The following is a 20965-nucleotide window of genomic DNA, read 5'->3' on the forward strand; positions in this document are numbered from 1 at the left end:
GGACTTACTAGCCTATGTGGCTTTTCAGGGGTGACATGGGAAACCAGTTGGAAAGCCAGCTAGAGTCAGTATATTATTTGTGTTCGAAGCAATTTTGTTTTCTCCAGATGTTTCACTCTCCCTTTGCAGGGTAGTCCAGGAGGAGGATGTGTTGGAAAGCTGAGCTCACAGGCGACACATTCTTCCTACTCTAATAGTTTAAATTGCTTCACTGATTTCAGATGAGATAAAACACTTTTTTTGGGGGAGGGGTGGCTCTGCCTTCTTACATCATTTATGTTTCTAGTAGCATTTTAAATTTCACATCTCATTAATGCTGTAAATTTAATGCAAATGAAGTGTTTACCCAAACTGTGAAAAAGTACAGCCAGGATTAATGGTGGCTTATAAACAAATTAGCCACAGTCAAAAGCATGCACCACACCAACATAGAAATCCCATGATTCTAGTTATAGGGTCACAGAAATACTTGTAAACACTTGAGAATTAAAGTCTATTTTGTGAGGCATATGTTCGATACTCTTAACTTTGGATGGCAGAGCAGTTTGAAATGAACAGTATGTAAAACATTACATGAGGAAAAAGAGGCTGTAGCACAGAAGACAGAGCTGGGAATAGGCACCGTGGCTCTTCGTTTGTAAGTTGTCTGTGTTTCTATGAGGTTCATATATGTATCAAGCATGTGCAGTTACATGTGCCCACTTACTCGGTTCTAGAACGGCCTATTTGGATTTTGCTTACTGTTCTCCAGACTTTCCCTTTCATAGGCCAAAGAGATCAGATGTGCATGGTAAAGGTTAACACATGTGGGTTCAGAGAAGACTATAGCTGGTAGCTTGTTCAAGATACTTGACATTCAGGAAGGTTAAAATAACAGAACAGAACACAAGAGAGCTGACTGTAGACATCTGTATATAGTTATGGAAATACCAAATAATAATTAGTGGCCTTGCCAGCCAATGGCTTTTCAACAGAATTCTCCGGAATGTTGCTTTTTTGACCTCTAAAAGTGCTATAATATGGACGTGTTATAATTACAATAGTTCTATTTAGCAAATGTGTGTGATCATTGTGTTTTTTTAAACATATGCAGGACTTATAGGTTTTAGAAACATACTCTTTTTTAAAAATCATTATACATTTTTGTAGAAATAGTTTTGTCATGGGACTTGCTATTTTTCTTTATGACACATCTCTAATTTCCAGTTAATTTTTAATTCAGAAAACATGCCTCTATTATTTAACCTTTATACCCAAACACATTTAGAATATTGTAACCAATTGCATGCATGCAGAAGCAATTGTCCTCTCTCCTTGCCCTACCCCAGGGCAGCTATAGTTTGTCTCAATTAAAATTAATGTCAGGGTTTCCTGCAATGACAATTACAAAAGTGTATTTGTGCTAAAATTCTCTCAACATTATCTAAAGATGCATCAAGAAAGCTCAGCACAATGAGAACATGGACCTTAATGTAGGCAGAAATCCGGGAATCTTTTAATCTGAGGAATGTATAGGACCCACATCCCTATAAGGACTGGCACTGGTTATTTAAGTGGTCAGTGCTGAATAAAGACCACTTACAATGTGCATGCATTATCTAAGTTCAAATGTGTTTGCTATTTATGAATATATGGTATACATTAATCCTTGGAAGCAAAAAGCCATATATTCCTCTGTTACAACTTGTAAATACCGAACAAAAAGATAACTTATCTCTTATGCCATGGAATTTTGATTTGAAGAAACCAAGGACATAGCGAGCTATGTTTTTGAGGCATGAAGAAAACAACATAAACATGTATTATGTGATGTGAGCGTACCACTTAATTGAAGCACCAGCTAAAAAGTCTACGATTGTTATCCTTTCAAATTAAGCACTGTGGAGATGAAGCTATATATTCACTGTACAGGGATGGAGAGAGCGAAATAGTTTAAATGACTTCAGTAAAGGTTATTCCTCCTCCAGCAGAAATGAGATTGATTTACTGGGTCCTCTCATTACTTTACGAAGATTTAGACGAGACCACTCTTCTAAGGGCAGCTCCTAAATGCATTTGGTTTAAAGCTCTCAGTGATGAATGCAAAGGAAAATGAAGGGGTATATGAAATAAAAGTGATCAATCATTTTATATTAGCTAGCAGAAATTCAAAATTGGAAAGCCAGTGGCTGTAGGCCGAGGGAGCTCTTTTAAAACATTTTCCATAACCTTTAATATACATGACCCTTTAAAAATAAATATTGTCACCAGGTACATTCTTCAGCTCATGTGGATTGCTTTATTAAGATTTATCCTTCCAGCTTATGAAAAGTATTGATGTGCATCGTCCCGTGCTGTTTCCCCCTTAGAAAAGAACTTTAACGTAGCTTACATAGAGTTAACAATAAATTTAAGATTACTGAATGTTTTTGACCGTCTTTAAACAACCTTCCCACAAAATGACACAGTGCAAGAGCTTCCCCCGTGGCTGTTTCTAATGCACGCTCGCACTGACATTTAAATTGAAACGTAAAATATTAAAACGCGTCCATATTGGCAGACTTGAAGAGTGAAGCAAGCCTGTGCTTTTGTGCTTAGGTGCTTGTTACACGGTTTTTAGTTGTCACACACTTGCAAGCCCCTTTTAATAATGATTATTTCCTGATGAATTCCAGTTCCTAACTGCCTTGAGATATTAGTTTCTTGTGGGCTCTCTTTTTTTCCTTCTGATGTTGGAATTTCACCTATCATATAAATACAGTATCTCTCTCTCGAATTTAAAAATGAATAAAGATACTTAATTACAGAAAGTGTTTCAGGAAAGTTCCTGTAAAGCAGTGGCTAGCTTGTTAACAACAACCCTCTCTGTGAAGAATAGCCCTCAGCTGGTATAGCTGATGAGGGCTTGCCTTTAAGGCTTCTCACTGCCTCAAGCATGGTTCCGGGCCTGGCACTGGTCTGTCTTCAGGATCATTGGCTGGCTTACTGTATTCGCCAGTGGTGTAGGAGAAATCTCCAAACCAGAACTGTTTCACCTAGAGCTTCTTTCTGCTTTCACTTTTCTGTTGGAAGATGGTACGGTGGCTTGAAGAACTCTGGGGTCCTGCTTTGGCAAACTGGGCTCTGCTCTCTGCAGCCAAACACTTTGTCTTGGTTTGGAGCACTTTCAGAATGTTGAGCGCACCTCCTCTCTCTGACATCCCTGTGCAGAAGTCTTGCTTCCTGCCTTGCATGTACTGTGTGTGCATCCCTTCCTGTTGACAGTGACTCAACCCTATCTCCCAAGTTTTATCTCCTTGAGGAAATGGGAACCCTCTAGCAGAATGATAGATTTCGCTTAGAAAAAATAGACATTACTTTATCATCCAGGTTAGCGATGTTAATATAAATGTGTGTTATGAGAAAACTCACCTAATTAATAATACCAGTTCCTTATATATGCTAAGCTTCATAATTTGTTTGCTATAATAGGAACCTTAGAGGTTAAAAATAATATAGCTTATTCATTGTTAATTACAGTTCAGTGGAAGATTGCTTTCATAGCAGACACCTTAGTAACACACATTAATACCGTGATAGCTTGACAAGATTTATTGTAGAATGAAACTAAAAATTTACAGCTACAACACTTCCTGGGTTTCCATAAGAGACCCCGCCATACAGTTACAAGAGACAGCACCAATCTAACCAGCCAGTGATTACACACCGAACCTTGATACACACAGTATATACAATAGGAAACTGCTTTTGCCTTCCTTAACTAAGACAATTTAGTCAAGTAAGCTCCAAATTGTAAGGAGTAGGGCTTGCTTTCAGTCTCAAAAAGGATGTCTGGACTGTTTGTGACTAGAGCCACTGGCTGAGTGCCTTGACACTGAGTTTTATTGGTGCTTGAGCAGCTACATCTCCTATGTGACTAGTTATGCAGAAAGATCTTCAACATTTTTCTGGGTGGAATTTGGAAGTACTTTTCATTATACTAAAGATTTCTGTTACACAGAATAGCTTTTAAAGAAATTGCCTCTGTAGGATTTCTTTCTTTCTTTCTTTCTTTCTTTCTTTCTTTCTTTCTTTCTTTCTTTCTTTCTTTTTAAACTAAGACATGAAGCAAAAATCCTTTTATAATATTTGTCCTGGCAAATGACAAAGCCAAGGCTTGGAACATATTAAAAACAAAACAAAACAAAACATTGAAAAGTCAGTCATTAGGAGCAAGCAATTGAAAAAGGCCACAAATGGACTATCAGCAAGCTTCTCGGTAGAGCCAGGAAGCAGGCTATCAACACAGGCCTTTCTTAGTGAGGTTGTTATCATAATTGACAACATGACGCAAAAGCCTATCACATGACTTCTGGGTATGTATGTAAATGGTAAGAGGTCACTTTTCACATAGGCTTGCCGAAAAGAGAACATATTTAAAGGAACTTTTAGTCAAATTAATGGCTATGAAAATGTTTAGCTTTGGGGCTAGTTTTGAAATTGAAAGAAACAAGTTCCATCATCTGGCTGTCTTTTATTATTAATTCCTTTATTTACTTGTCCTTAGTTACCAAAGACAAGGCTCTATTTGAATTAATATCAAAATAAAAATTATGTTTAATCCAGTCCTAAATTTCAATCAACAAAAACACAAGGAGAAATTATCTTCTTCCCTGAAATAAAAAGCTCTCGGTGGGAAAATTCTAAAGATGATATTTACAAACAATTTTAGCTGCACATGAAGCTATGGATAGGCAAGAGATAATGACAGCATGGTGGAGTGGGAACAGTGACAAGCATGGTAGAGTGTGGTAAGAACACAGATTTAGGAGTCAGGACTTTGGCCTTTGTCCAGTGATAGGAACAGGTGTGTCTGACTGTGAACAAGCCTTAAAAGGGGAAAGGGTCTAGCCTCTAGCATTTGAAAATATGTCAAATGTTATAGGCATGAGTAGCTTCCATTGAAAGAAAAGTTCCCTTATTTTCCAACTCTTTAACATGACTGATAGTCATGATTTTGATTACGTTCATGGGCTGCTCATACCCATTTGACTTTATTCTGAAGAAGCATGGCTTCAGAAATCGACACAGTGACTTTCAGGTACCAGGATGGTCTTGATTTTTCTTCTTGACGGTTTCCTTGTGATCAGTTTTCTTGTTCATTAAAGATCCACAGCATCTGTCCACAGTTCCTTCCACTTGCTCCTCAGCAACTAGTTTATAGTATCAGAAAAATGCCACCCATCCAATCAATGAGTGGAAAGCAGGGGCACTCAAATGAAGATTTTTTTTTTATACACTACCATTGCTCCTCTCCCCTAGTCTATCACCCTGAGCCGCCAGGAAAAATGGGGACACTCAAGAGAACACAAAACATACAATTCTGGGTACCCCCCCTTGATGGTTTCGTAAACCTAAAATGGAATGTTGAGGTAAACTTGCTCATGTTGGTTATTCAGTGTCACATTTAATGGTTTATTGGGTCAGTTGAGAACTATGTCATCATGGACTACTATTAGCCCATTTCCTGGTCGCTCAACCCAGCAAAGCTGGTCATTTTTCTTACTCTTATTTTTTCCCCCAAATTGCTATGCATTTATAACAACGAAGTGCCCTCATCTGAGTGTACAAACTTGAATTTCAAGTCATATTGATTCTGTGTGGCTATCAGCAACTTAGCATACTTACTGAAGTGTAGCATCTAAGGTATTTCCACTTAGGTGCTCTCTGCTTCTGCACATTTTTCATTTTAATTACTTAACCAGTTGAGATTCCCACCTGGTTCTGGATTCACTATGTGATAGCAGATGGTCTAGACGTTCTGGTCTCCCCTGCTTCCACCTCCCAAGTGCTAGAAGTATAAACATGTACCACCATCCTTGGTGGTGCTGAGGACTAGAGACCAAACCCAGGGCTTTGTGTATCCTGGTCAAGTACTCTCCTGACTTAGCCCCATCGAAGCTTCCTTGTGCAGGTGTTTGAAAGAAACCTAATGGTTTCCTTCCCATCCTTTTTTTTTTTTTTTTTTTTTTTTTTGACACAGTTGCCTCTGAATTGTGCCAGGCACAAAGCTTCCCTTCAAAAGAAGCAGCTCCAGTCTGAGTGCATATGTAGAGAAGCCTTCCTCTTCACTTCTTTTTATTTGACCCTCTATCCCTGTATCCATTACTCTGTGGGTGTGGCCCTGCTTCTTTCATTTCTTATTTCTTTTTGGAAGACTGGGGCACAATGCATTTAACATCTTGGCTTTATGGACAGTCTTTTTTTTTAATTTTATTTTGGTAGGTACATGTAAATCAAGTGAAGCAGCATATGGCTGTGTATTCTGTACAGATGTGCGCATTATTAAGTCTGACTTTTTTTCTGAGTGTAAGAAGAATTGGAAGCAGCCCCTCCTCTGCAGTCACGAGGCTGCATGTGGTCTTTTAAGTTTGACTGCTCTGGGATTAAGAAATCACCTCTTATATTGTAAAGTAAAATACTTGGAAAACTCACACTTAGAGACATTTTGAACTTAAGAAAATGTAATTGAGATGGAAGGTGTACGCTTCTGTACCAGTCAAAATTCAACTTTAAAATTTGATTAGAAATAAATGACAGTTGGATTTTTTCTAGCTATGAGCCTTTCTCAGAACAATGGCTCGGCTGGTGGATCCCAACCTTCCTAATGCTTCCTAACACTTTAATACAGTTCTTCATGTATGGGGATCCCCAAACGTAAAATTATTTCATTGCTACTTCAGCTGTAATTCTGCTACTGTTGTGAATACAATATAAATATGTAATACGCAGGATAACTAATATACAACCCCTATGAAAGGGTGTTTTGATACCCAAAGGGATTGCGACCTACAGGTTAAAACCAGCTGACCTAGATGGCCACTACTCTAAATTTTAAAACTGTTATCACTTATTATTTAAAATTTCCTTAGAGCTTAAAAAGAAAATTATGTTTACCGTCTTGAATCATCATGATAAAATATTTCACATGTTCTCCCAAAGAAGCTCAAATACACTTAGTTTGAGTCTTTCAGTATAAAAAAAATCTGTCCTGAATTTGCTTGGTCAAAGACTGTCTTGGTTAAATAACATGTGGAAGAACCTGATTTTCTTAGACATGCCTGTCAGAGAAATCCTTGATGGATAATAGCTGACTTTTCTTTTAGTTACTTAACTATTTCCCTTATCTACACCCTTTAGATTTTTAGTTTATTGGATAGTTTATTAGTTGAAAGATAGTTCATAAAAAAGATAGTAATTTTTAAAAGAGTGAGAAAGAGATGTCATTGCTTAAGTAATAACTTGGCTCAAAGTGTGATAATTTATAAACTGGCAGGATTATTTGTCTCCTCAGATGCCCTGCACTGCTGGCCCATGATATAGACCAAACACATTCAAATTTTATTTCAATTTCAGTTAATGAATTAAAGTTAATTCAATATTAATTAGTGTCTTGCCGACTTATTTGGCATTAAATTATTGTTAAATATAACCTTTGGTCACTTTGATGTATGTAAACATCTTTTCTGTTTTGGCAAAATCACAACTTGAAAACATTTAAAGTGAATACATGTATGCATATATATGTATAAATGTATATATGTATAAATGATAAATGGAAATAACCAGTTTGGTTTAGCATCTTTGAAAGTATACGTAGCAAAAAAAATAAAACTGTTGATTTTAAATGTTCAGGAGATGAGGCAAAAGGTTGCCCACTTGAAATTTTTAGAAGTGGTTATAGGAAAAAGCAATCTGCATGCAACCAGCCAATTTACATAAGTATCCTTCTGGAAAGATGGTAGTCTCTCAGCCTTTTCTGGAGACAGCCTGTGAGTGGCTCTCAGAATCTTAAGGCTTCAGAGATAGCAGAGTCCCCTAGACACTAGGCTGTTGGTAGGCAATAGCAGCATCAGATGCACTGTGCCTGGAAAGACATCCTGCTTCCTGCCATGCTAGCCTTACTCAATACCTGCATTCCCTGGTGAATGGATCAGTTTCTGACGTGAACTCATACGGGCCATGCTCTTCTCTTTCAAGGCTCATATTTTGAAATGTGCCCCCACTTATTCCCGAAGATAAGCAGTGTAGCTTAGCTCATTGCATTTCTATTTAGAAGGCCCACTCAGAGAAGTTAAAAAACAAACCAGGAAACAATCCAGACCTTGCACTACTGGATAGGCTTGTAATCCTAGTCCTCAGAATGTTGAAGACATGTTCAAGGCCAGTCTGAACTACATAGTGAGATTCTGTGTGTCCACCCCCTCCCAAGAGTGTCCCCTCAAAAACAAGTCTCACAAAGTTGTTTTTCATACACTGTAGACCAAACACATTTTCTTCTTCGAAACAGCAGAAATATGTTATCTGTTTAAAAATGAATTAAGTACATATTTTCTCCTTTATATAAATTATGGCCTGTTTCCAGAATACCTACTTTTCGTTATATTTATTTTCTGTCATAACTTCTTCATAGCACTGAGCCGAGCACCTACACTCTGTACATGTCTCTCTGTCTCTGTCTATCCGAGGGGATGTTTTCTAGTTCTTTATAAAACTATCTTTACTTTAAATATCCAAGTTGCTTAAAGGCCTCTTCAGAATTGTAGATTACATTTTTCAGAACAAGAGCTATCCTCCTGAAACCTCGGGATCGCTCTCAGGGTGTGCAGAAACTGGAGTCTGACAGGGAGTAGGCCACTTTTTAAAGTACCGCGTTTTCAGGACAGAGTTAAAGCAATATGTCCCAAGTTTAAAGGCCTTTTGGCTGCAGTATTCATCTAGAAACAGTCACAGAAGAGGGGAAGAGAGGCAAGCCAGGTTAGTGCTTCCAGCAAGGCAACCTCTTTTCTACGAGAGGGCCAGTTGTTTACAGCCTGCTTTCCCAAAGTTTAAAAACTATGATCTTCTAGTCTATCCGATCCCCCACTCCCTACCGCCACCCCCACAAGGCCAGATACGTTTACTTTCTTAAGCATAAAAATAAGCAATATATCTTTTCAATAAATCTGCTAGCACCGTAGGGCAGCTGTTAACCAAACAGAACTGGATAAGGTTACCGGGAAGCATCCCAAAGAGTAGAGCCAATGTGCAGAACCAGGGAGAACTTGTCTCAGGTCCTGTTCAGTGCCTCCTCTACGTTCCTCAAGTGCAGGGTAGGATTTATAACACCATGACTCTGAAGTTTACATAAAACTCAGGGCTCATTTTTGACATTTTTTTGAACAATGCCACTTTAGGAGAAATGCAGTTATTAACATGGAACATGGGAAGCTGCCCTGCTTCTCTTCCTGTCAGGGTGACACAGGGCGGGGACTTTCTCCTCTAAACTGCATGTCTCCTGTTTTGCAAACTGCATGCTTTACAGATTGATTATTTCCCTCTGCACAGATGATTTGGTGTGACGCATAGAAAAAAAAAAAGACGCATTTTTATTTCCCTTCTAAAATAATCTCTCTCTATTGAACATTATTAACGTTTTCTTTTATTTCAGCTCAATTTATATTCTAATACTGGCTAATTGTTATGTTCTAAGCACTTGTTTCTCTGTATGCTTAATAATTAATAGAGAAGCATATTGCAATAACTTTTCGTGTCTAAGGAAAGTCTGAAAATTTTGCTTTACAGAGTAATATTTTTTTTGGTTTATTTTGTTTTTTTGTTTGTTTTGTTTTTTTTTTAATTCTGTTTGTTTTCTTTAAGTTGCCTCTTGGGAAAATAAGAGTAATGCCATGTTTGGAACTAGTTTGCATGTTTTCATTTAAATACTAAAAACTGTAGTACTGCTCCATCATATCTGACTGCTAGGTTTCAATTGACAGCTGAGGATTTGTGACTGGACCATGAATCAAAACGGCAGGCATTTATACCCCAGTACCAGTGAGGATACATTGGGAATTACTTGGCAAAGGTAACATTTTAATTATTTCCAACCCTACACTTAAACACTTAAAAAATTACATGACCTAGAGTGTTTGTTTTTAATTAGTTGTGCAGAAAGTATGTTAAAAGTTTAGTTGTTTGGCTTTACCCCTCCCTGTTTCCCTACCCTTCTGTTTAATTCCTATTTAAATGCAGCATCAAATGAATCTGGGACTATGGCATATGCTAACTATCATTGGAATTTCTCAATACTGTCGAACGTTTGGGACAATTTATAACATTTTTGGTGGGAGTCGGAGGGAGTGGAATTTGACATTTAGATTAAAGGGCCTAGAAATGAAATCATAGCTTCAGGCGAGGTTTTTTCTGTTACCTGAGGATAAAACATTGGTTTTCCATATTATATGCATTTTCTCATTTCAACTCTTTCTGCTCCTGCTAACTCTAAGTCCTTTTTATATCATTTATTTATCTTTCAATTGAGGAAAGACTAGTAGAAAGATTTCGAGTCAGACAACTTAGCTGTCACTCCCAGCGCCAGTAAATTTTGGAGTGGAAAGATGATTCGACTTTGTAGTTAAAGAAGAAAATTTAAATAGTCTTAATTTCTACTTGCATACTAGCATAAATGACTTCATTAGATTGGCTAAGTAAATTATTCGAACATAGTTTTGACAATCTCATCTGTTTTGGTTTTAAGAAATTCTTGTGAGGTAGTGATTATCTCTCCGGACCAGCTTGTGTCAAATAAATGATTTATGTTATAATGTTTATTAAAACACCAAGATATACATCGGGAGTAAGGTAATCCTTTAGCTTCCTGACAATAGAGCCAACATAGTTTTTATCCCCGCTGTGATCGTAATCATCTGTTTTTGATGTTCATGTGAAACCAGTTGCTGAGGTGTTACTTACCGAAGAGACTCTTGATTTTATAGTGGTTGATGGAACCCGCTGTGGCCTTAAGGTGTCAAATGTCTCCATTTACTCAGATAAAACCTAAGAAGTCTATCTGGATTTTGGTTTTTTGTTTTAATTTAAAGTTATATTTATTCCTTTTCTATGTGTTTTGCCTGCATGTGTGTATGTGCGTCACGCAGTGTGTGCTTGGTGCCTGCGGAGGTCAGAAGAGGGCATTCGATTCTTTGCGACTAGAGTTAAGGAAGGCTGTGAGTGCTGAGTGGGTGCTGAGAACTGAACTACAGTCCTCAACAAGAGCAGCAAGTGCTTTTAACTGCTCAGCCATCTCCAGCCCTGTACTCATTAGTTGATTTAACATTTACATTTAGTTAATTTAACACTTAAGTTACTACAATGACCTTCCCCATTGATATATTGGTTGTAATATCATCTTTTTAAAAAAATTTATTGTTCTTCCCCAAGAAGCATATATTAGTGCAGAAAGATACATATAATTTGTACTTACAAATGGAAGATAAACTTGATCAAAGAATCTTATTTAAATAGTCTCAGTGATTAAAGAATGATGCTTAATTAAAATGAATGAAAGTGGCTTGAGTCTGAATTAGCAAGCTATTTAAAATTAATTTAATTAGATTTGATAACACAATGTTTACATTAGTTTATTAAGTAACAACTCTATACTTCATGCTTTGCCTATCAGTAGAATGGCCCATATTCACAAGGACAGCAAATTAGATGGAAGATACTCATGTTTCTAAATGTGATTTTTGGCTGTCAGAACTTTGTAGTAGGTAGATTACTGATAGGTCTTTACTTAATTTAGAGTTGGATAGTGTCTCTGAAACACATTGAAAACACCATGATGTGAAATTTTGATGATTTGATCAGAGTAGTTCTGGAGTCAGAACTTGGTATACCCCAAGAGAAAAGATAGCCCACATATGGGGAACTAACAGTCTTTGCAGAAATTGTTCATCTTGAAGCTCCCTTTCTCATCACAAAAGTTGATGAGGGCAACCAGTTTCAGATCATAGTGAATCATCAAGAGGGGATGACCTGAATTTATTGATTTCACTTATTCCCCATCTCTGAGGATACTAATCTCTGGATTAGTGGACAGCCATATGAGACGGCCTAAATGGCCTGCAAAGTAGGAGTTCTCTTTGGGTTGCATCTGATCTCCTTGACACATTTCAAGAAGGCACATAGTGTTTCAGGTGCATCTCTGCATTGTGCAGGATTCACTGAGTCACACTCAGAGCTCTTTGAATCTGTGTATCACAGTTCAAGACAATCGAGTGCAGTCTGCTTCACTCCATTTTCAAAGACAGGACTGCAGGGCATGGTGAGGCCTTTAGTCCTAGCATGGGGGAGGCTGAGACAGGTGGCTGACAGGCAATCTAAGAATAATATCAACAGAAGTTATTTTAAAACACTGGGTGATTTATGCAAAAGAGAAACTGGATTCACCATTTTGTTCTCCCTTCTTGCCCTTCACCCCTTTAGGAAACTGCAAAGCCACAAGTGGGTGGTTGTATGTGTCTGATGGCTTATATAAACAGAAGAAGCCTTCAGATGGCTAAAATAAACATAAGTGTGTTTCTGAAGGATATGTTTACACAAACCATTTGTTCAGCCCCTGAAATAATGAATAAATGAAGATTTTACTGAAATAATTGGAAGGACTTTTTTTTCCTGCTTCTGCCATAATTGAATAGCACCAAAGAGACCTTTATCAGTGGTTTTCCATGTTACATGTGTTCCCAGTTCCTCTCTACGAGTTGAATGCTTCATCCTGTCATTACTTTACACGTGTTTTTGTAAGAAATTGTCGTTTATTACTGCAATTCCAGAGAGTTGCTTGATTTCCCAAGAGAAGTTTAGCAGCCAGTAAAGGTTATTTGGATCTGGCTGGTCAGGGGGAGGGTGAAACAAAGGGGTGATCTTGTGCATTTCATGCTCAGTAGTTATTGTAAAACACTACTTTCTTTATAAAATGTATGTTCTCTATCAAAAGACTAAAATACCAGAAACTTAGGGATAATTTTTCTGTACGTTGAAAACTGTATTCACATATGTATACAGATAAATGGCACGTGTGACAAATGTATATGTAAGTCCTGTTCTATAGAATAAGCTATCTTTCATTTCAGCATTATTTGGACCATCTCTGTATATTTCCTAAGTTAGCATTTCTTGTTTAGGATTTCTTATCTTGACACAAAACTGCAGTCCAGCAGCTGGGTTGTTCCTGTAGTTCCTCAGGAGAGGTAGACTCCCATCTCTAAATCCTCTTTCCAATTTTCTTTTCAGCTGTTAGCTCTAACATGTTCAAATTTTTGAACAGCATTCTGGGGTCCTAGCACTGCTCCGGGACTAATAGAAATGCTGACAAGCTAGATTGCATAGGTGAATCTTTGGTTCAAGGCTGAGAATTACAAAATCCAAAGTTGCACATGAGCAGTGTTTGGCAACAGGGCAGTGAGCTGCTGTCATCCTTTGCTTTGAACGGTCTCTTGAAAGCAGTGACTTTCTGTTCTCATCAATATAACTTGAATCTGTCAGGAGAACAAACCTAAAGTCGTTTGCATTTTATTAAAATTAACCGAAATGGTTTTAACAAACACACAGTGTCTCTGACCTGGCTCTAAGAGCTGTGTTGAGACTTGCAATTTTCACCTACCTTTCTCCATTTATAAAGAAAGATTTGTCCACTTGGACATTTCCTTTTTATCTAGACAAACTCTTCAGAACACTTCCTAAGAAATTAATTGTATTCCAGCCAGACTTGCATGCTGCCATCCCACAGGAAATGGGTCAGCAATCCATTAAGATGCCATTAGATAATCTAATTTGGAACTTAATCTCTAAATTAACCATGCTCCATACTTGAAGCATACTTGAGAGAAAGAAAAAAAAAGTTTACGTTTGAATCGATAGGGGAGCCGAAGCGTGAAGAAGGCTGTTTGTTTTTTCTGTAGCTGTGGTCACGTCTCAAGCCGTCTGGTAACCAGGAGAAACCAGACATGATGTAATTCCAGATTGAACTTGAACTTCAGGGACTTAGCATGGGGGAACAATGGGCCATAGGAATCAATAATGTCCATTTTCCGCATGATTATGTCTGGAGCCTTCCCGTCAACCTTTCTGGATGGACAGTGTGACCAAGACGAGATGATCCAGGGACAAGATGTTAGAGGAATGAGAACAACTTTCTCCGTGGTATTTTCTTTCAGAGCAGCGTTGCAGATTCCAGCGGGATTAGAAAAGTTCCCTCTCTGCAGTAAAGTGGTAGCCTGTTCAGAGCACTCTTTGTTCGCCTAGGTAGGACAAACTTAATCTTCCGTTTCCTGTCAGATGTTTTTTGGCAGCAGAGCCAGATAGGGAGGAGCAGGATTCAGAATGTTCTCAAATGCAAACCTTACTGGTTAACCCTTTGCAGCTAAAGGAAGTGTGCTAAATACTGACCTTGTTTGAAGATGGTTTATGCAAAGCACCGTGTAAACACGCACATTCTCTGCTGAGGAAGTCAGATCCATTGCAGCCCACACACCATTACTTCATTGTTGTGATCTAGGAGCTGGAACTAGGTGTACTGTGAATAGGGTCACATTTAAATAATAGAGTCTAGAAATTAATGGATTTTTATAGGGAATGTTACAGAAGTAAAGACAAAAGCCTGTTGAATTCCCACACAGTGAATAATATTTATGTAGCCTATCAGAAAGTATAGAAAGTGAGTTTTCTCTCCCTCGTTTACTTTGTTGTAGGAGTTCTCTGCATATGTGAACACAATGAAAGGCCCAACATCATAAATGCAGTTCTTAACTTCTTGTCATCTTACTCTTCAGAGTTCTGATGGAAACAAGCCCTCTTCTTTAAGAGGCAAAACTGTACTGATAATACTAGTATTTGCTTTTAAGAAAAATCATTTGTGAAAGAGTCTCCTGGCTTTTATACAAACTCACATTTCTCTTTCATTTAGTATGCCTTTGGTGATCCTCTCTGTGAAAGGCACTATTTTTGGAGAACTGGTTTTTTTTTTTTTTTCTTTTTTTTGTAGGGAAATGTCTGTAGTTGAAGAATCGCTTATGCAAATAAGAGGAGCTGTAACCCTTTTAACAATAGCATTGAAAAGAAGCCCAGGGGTGGAGAGGAATACAGACCAGAGGAAGGCTGGGAATCAGCATGTGGGCTTCCCCTGTGGCTTAGTCTGTGAGGACATAAATGACTATAGTTGGCCTATATGTCTTTATATTTTTAATTGGCAATAACATCTCATAACTTCATATATATATAATATATATATGTTTGTGTGTGTGTCCTGTAATTAAATTGAAATTAATAATTTTCATGATTTTCTACCACAGGTTTTTTTTTTTTTTTTTTTTTTTTTTTTTTTTTAGCTCTAAAGCATGAGCAAGATCAAATCAAGTTGCTTTTAAAAATATGCTTAATTTGCTGATTGAGGAGAAGATTTTTTAAATCCTATTTACATTTAACTGTTGTTAGCAAGTAAGTTTTTGTGACTTTTTAAACACCCAGTTTCCTTTGTTGAAAGAGCCTTCTAGCATCATGTGTAGACGTCTCTATAGTAAAAGAGCAAAGGGAAGCAATGATCTAGTACCCTGTATAGCTGCAGTGTTCCCATATGAAGTCATTGCTCCATGTAGTCTTTTTCAGATTAAATGTTTCACTGGTATATGATAACATTAAAAAAAAAAAAAACTTGGAAAATATTTCACTTATGCATGCTAAAGTGGACTTTCAATCCAGCATCTCCCAGAAGCAAAGCCATCTGAAACAATTGAATATAAACCAGTGAGGTTTGATGTTATTTTCAAAAGTGTGGCTCCCCAAGGATTAACAATAAAGAAGGTTATTTACCTACTTAGTTAAGAAATAAATACATTTCTCTTTCATTATTATGAAGTGCTATTGCTTGCAGTTAGGATCATTCTCTGAGCCACCTGCAGTTTATGATATTTGGTGCTTCCCAGAGAGCCCACTGGGGTCCTTTGCAGAGCAGGTAAGAGCTAGCTAGGGAGCCTTTGGGTATAGACTATTACAAATAGTTATAATCATTAGAAATCATCTTGCATGCAAATAGGACCATTCAGATGGTGGTAATGATCATTAAAAATGGGAAAAATAAATCAGAGAAATCCAGGACCTGTATAAAGTATGCAGGGTATTTTGCTTTCACTCTGGTCCCTGTAAAAATGGGCTCAAAAGCAAATTTCTGTCCTACATCCACATCCACACACACATAAAACAAAGGCACATATTATTTTCAGCCTAAAAACAACTAGCATTAGATAAATAAATTACAGTTACTAATTCGGAAGTTGGTCTCCAGAATTATTCTTGTTCAAAAGTTCCAGTGCATCTAAGTGCTGGCCATTGGATAACATATATAACTCACCTGAAGTAGAAATATAGGAACATGAAATTGAAATGTTTTTCACAGTTAGAGCTAAAGTAAAGAGAAAGGGGAAGAATGTAGATTCCAGGACTTCCATCCTTTGGCTAAGACCTTTCTGCTGCCTGGGCTTCTTCAGTGTACAGTTGGGCAACAGTTCAGGCTTCAATCTCCTCATCCATAACCTAAGCATAAATGTTTGTTGTTAGGAAGAAAAGTCTTAAGGTAGGTCAATCGCATAGACCTTTGTATAGCAAATAACTCATTCGATGTAAGTGCTATTGATCCGATGCCATCTTCTTTGTTCTAATATATTATAGATTCAACCTGAAGCATGCTCATTTATTCTGTCCACTGATGTGAATGAGTTGTTTTTCACAAGAAAGCAAGCAGCTTTCTGAGATGCAACATAGTATATCTAAACTTAACAAACATGCCTGAGCCTTATTCTTTATTTTTATTTTTTATTTTTTATTTTTATTTTTTTTGCTTTAGCAGAGGAAATACCTCCCTGCATGTTTTAGAACATAGATATCAAAACCAGGATGCTAGTAATTTATCAATAAAATCGATTTTGGCCAAGAGAGTAACAGGTGACACCTGAAACTGGTACAAAGTAATTGAGAGAAAATTTGTTTTTTCTAATTTATTCTCCCATCACTATCTTTGAGAACAAAATGGCTACTTATACAATAGACTTTGTATAAGTCTGCCAAATCTCTGCACTGTGTTACCTAAGCGTTCTTCAAGTTTCTTAAAGGAGTACCTATAATCCTTGAAGGAAAGGTAGTGTGTCAATCTAAATGGTTAAGCGTGTCACTCCCCTGGAAAGCCTTAGTATAATTAGAATGTTGACACTATATGACCTAACATATTGGAATGTTCAATTCGTTATAAAATGAGCACCAGTTAGTTGTCACATGGATTGAGACATTCTTCCAATACCTCTCACTGTCTTGGTGACCTAAGATTAGTAGGTAAAGTATTTGACTTAGGTTCCTGCTTCAATTGAATGACTTCATCTGTGTTTACTTGATACCATGTAGTTCTGGTTGGTAATTGAGTTAAAAACCAAAGAACACAATCACTTTTGGGCTTGAAGCCAACTGTCAGAGGATGGATTTATTTATTTATTTATTTATTTATTTATTTATTTATTTATTTATTTATTTTTAATGAACAAGATAAAGAATCTATTCACCCTGCTAGTGGAACAACTATGGTTTATCCAGATTAAGAAGTATACATAGGGTGAGTTTTAAAGGCATGGTTGGACTACATATAAAAATCTACCAAACCCTTGTGCTATATTACTAAGTGCATCTCAAGTTTTTCAGAGCTTCAAACCACTTTCCCTTGTAGTCTTCCCTGCAGTGTTACCGAGGGACTACTTTTTGCTTCCCAGGAAGACTGATCTAGAGAATTTGAGGTTGTTGCCTCTAATAAACCACTTACTTAATCAGCACATGAACCCCCGTGTCAGCATTGGCCAGGTTCTGATATAGTTTGTGTGGCATATGGAGAATTCATTGCCTCCTATAGCAAATACATTCACCTTAAAAACATTCTGTCCCAAAAGTTCTTTCCAAGGTTGGATTGCCACCTGACTTTGTAAGAAAGCAATGTTGCATAGGGAAATGACCATGAGACACAGAATAGTTAATATCCAGGGGCTACATGGGAGAGATTGGCCTTAGTTTCTTTCCACATGAGAGGATAATGATGGCCATTTCAGGAGTTCATAGATAAAACACCAAAGATGACATCTTGTGTTCACCAGCATGGTTATCATCTACAATGTCTTCCATTGTGCTAATTCTGTGAATTGAATCATCTATATCATCTATACCTCTGTATCATTTCTAATTCAGTGTCTTCCCAGTTACTCTGAAACTCTTCCATTAAATAATTTGATAATTATTTTTTTTTAACAAAGATGAGACTGCAGTGTAAAATGAATCAGGGCCATCACCTCCCTTGACTATATCTCAAGTCAAAAGAATTGGCTTATGTGTCTTCCCTCTTGGGGAAGAGTCAGTTTACACAGTTGGTCACAGTAAAATGAATATGTTTCCCAAGATATCCAACATTTTGTTTCTGGAATTTTGACTTAGCTCTCATGTGTTTTGTATGTGTTATCTCATAATAAATGCCATCAGGATGAGCTGTGTTTTGTTTTCTGATGCTGCCAAAATCTTTTGAACTTATTTATTCTAATTTTCATAGTTGTATCCTTTTCTTACTACTTTTGTTTCTAGTGGTTATGGTAGCAAATGTTTTCTAGATTCATGTTATCAGACTTGAGTAAGACATCTCTAGTTTGTCTATAAGTGATTTGACAAAAATCTAACGACAACAAAATAAACACAGCTTGGAGATCCATATTGCTATCTTGACAAGTTTTAGAAATCCCTTTAGTTATATTGTGAAACTCTTACTAGTCAAAGTATAGACTTTAAAAAGAAATTGAACATAGAGTAGTTCATATAGTTTTTTACTTCACCATGAATGCTGACCAAGATATATTTTATATGTACCAGATTTATATATGTAAATGTTAGATGTTGATATTCATTTGTATTAAGGAGTCACAGAGTAAATGGTGCTTATACATTCTCACTGAAGAACTATGAAAATTTAGGTGTTTTTTTTTTGTTTTCTTTTAAGTATGTGATCTAGTTTGGTTTAATATTTAATTAACATTGTTTCGTAGGCTTTGAGTTACTTTTACCAGGATCCCCTCCCCCATCTTCAAGAGAACTGTTGTCAAAGCTCTAAAGAATGTTCCATATAATTCTGAACTTAACCTATGAATTGGTGATAAGAGACTTGTAAAACTCATATATGAGGTCTGCATAGTGTTCATGTTTGAGATTTATTCTGCCCTAAAGATTTGTAAATGTTATCAAAAAATGTACTACACTCGGCAGTGTTTGAACAGCCATAACATAGACCAGTAGACTTAGGGGGTTTTAACTAAACATTTCAATTAGATGTGGGTACACATTCTGCAGCACGAATCTTCTGTGTGGTGAGCAGCCACCTTTCCTGGATTCTTATCCTTTCTCTAAGTATTTGGTAGATTTGTCCTTTCTGGAGCCACCTGTATTTTTCAATCATTAGTCCACGATCTCCAAAGCATGCAATCTCTAGGTTACTCTGAAGCTCCTCTAGTTGGGGATTCTTCCTGATTTTACAAGATAGCTTGCTTGTCCTTGATGCTGAGTTTTACTGCCAAGGATTATCTGTTGAACTAGACTTTTTGCTTTTGACACATATGTCTTACTTTACATTAAAAAGAATAGATGGCTGTTTTGTAATTTCCCTTATTGTTAAGTTTCATTTGTAGCCAGACTCTGTAAGGATAGATAAGGGTGGGCCATCCTCCCCCCTCCCATAGTGTTCACCTTTCAGTCAGTAAGATAATTGAAGATAACAGATGATTATGATATGAAGGAATAAATGTTATAGTAGGAGTATGTACAGAGTGCCATGAAGCACAGTTGAGGTGAAAAATAAGTTTCTTGGTACATTATGTAACTGTGTTCTCAGTCAATGCTACAAACTACAGAAATAATTTTGAAGATGTGTGTAGGAAGAGAGAAATATGTGAAAAACAGCCAAGTCTCTCAGAAAAGATTTCAGTAAAAATATGCACTCTTAAGAATTGGGGTAATTCAACATCTAAGGAAGACTTGTAAATTGGCATGTTATTTATCTGTATAAACTTGGTACAGAGCATCTGAATTTTAAATTCAGAGATACTCGGATGATAATGTATTCATAAATAAAGGTAATCAAGGTCAACACCTTTTAGGAATATCTCAGTATGACTGAAGTCAGTGATTTATTGTCCAAAACTCTGTGACTTATCTGCCACATGTACTAAATTAAGTAATTAGCAAAGTGAGAGCCGGAATTTGCTGCTGTTGATCTGGTCATCTAATCATAAAATTCGTTGAGGAAAAGAGGTCACTGGTTTCCTTTCTTTTGTTGCATTGCTGAGCAATATATACCTAGACATGTAGAAATAAGCCATGTTATATACATTGAGGTGTCTTCAGAGTAAAAATATGTTATATGTCTGGGTTTTGAAATCTAAAAGTGCTTCTTCGTATTAATTGCCATTCTGCTTTTTATGCCTTTAAGGGCCAACTATGAACAGATAGGCAGGTCTAGATTCCTAACTACAACAGTATCCATCTCACCTATGGTTTCAACAGTAGAGGATACTAAATAAAATTTAAAACATAGAACATATGCCATGCTAGACCATTGGCAAACTGGGTACACAACTGTCTGTGTGATGTTTCCTTGTGATGCAGCTACTTTGTGGCTGGCATTAGCTCCAAGTTGAATATCAGTATAAACAATGCATTAGGCATACCCCAAAATGTCTGGAGTGCGGGGCATTTTGTGGTGCTATAAATCTGGCATATTTTTTCTTCCTCCATATGATTCTTTTATGAGAAATTATGCCAGGAGCAACTAGAGATTTCTTTTTGCAAATGTGTTTTCAAACCCAAGGCCAATATAGGCTGACACACAGCTGACTGGTGAGAGATAGTGCTGCTATCTCAGGCTATCCACCTTTCTTGTCTTCCTGACTGTATCCCAAATGAGCCATCATTCCTGGTGGTAACATCTGGAAATGCCCTGGCCCCTGTTGTCAGCCAGCTGAGGAAAAAGGAATTGAAAGAAAATCTTTGGTTCTACCTAAGAAAATTATAGAGGAGAGCAGGAAAACACCAAAGAAAAAAAACCCACCACGGTGGTTTTTTT

General features: G+C 37.1%; 1 protein-coding gene across 5 annotated transcripts in view; it reads left to right on the forward strand.

The window, feature by feature from the left end:
* Positions 1 to 20965, forward strand: part of NFIB (nuclear factor I B) — a 206466-nt gene that overhangs the window by 177810 nt on the left and 7691 nt on the right. For 2 of the 5 annotated variants that reach the window (XM_080940240.1, XM_080940241.1), the window contains exon 11: positions 9777 to 9865. The exons of the other annotated variants lie outside the window; for them this stretch is intronic. In XM_080940240.1, coding sequence (XP_080796366.1) covers positions 9777 to 9865 — 89 coding nt within the window. The remainder of the gene's footprint in view (positions 1 to 9776; positions 9866 to 20965) is intronic. 5 annotated transcript variants of the gene reach the window in all.

Source organism: Micromys minutus (assembly GCF_963924665.1).
Source record: "Micromys minutus genome assembly, chromosome: 28".
In the NCBI taxonomy this organism is placed as follows: Eukaryota; Metazoa; Chordata; class Mammalia; order Rodentia; family Muridae; genus Micromys; species Micromys minutus.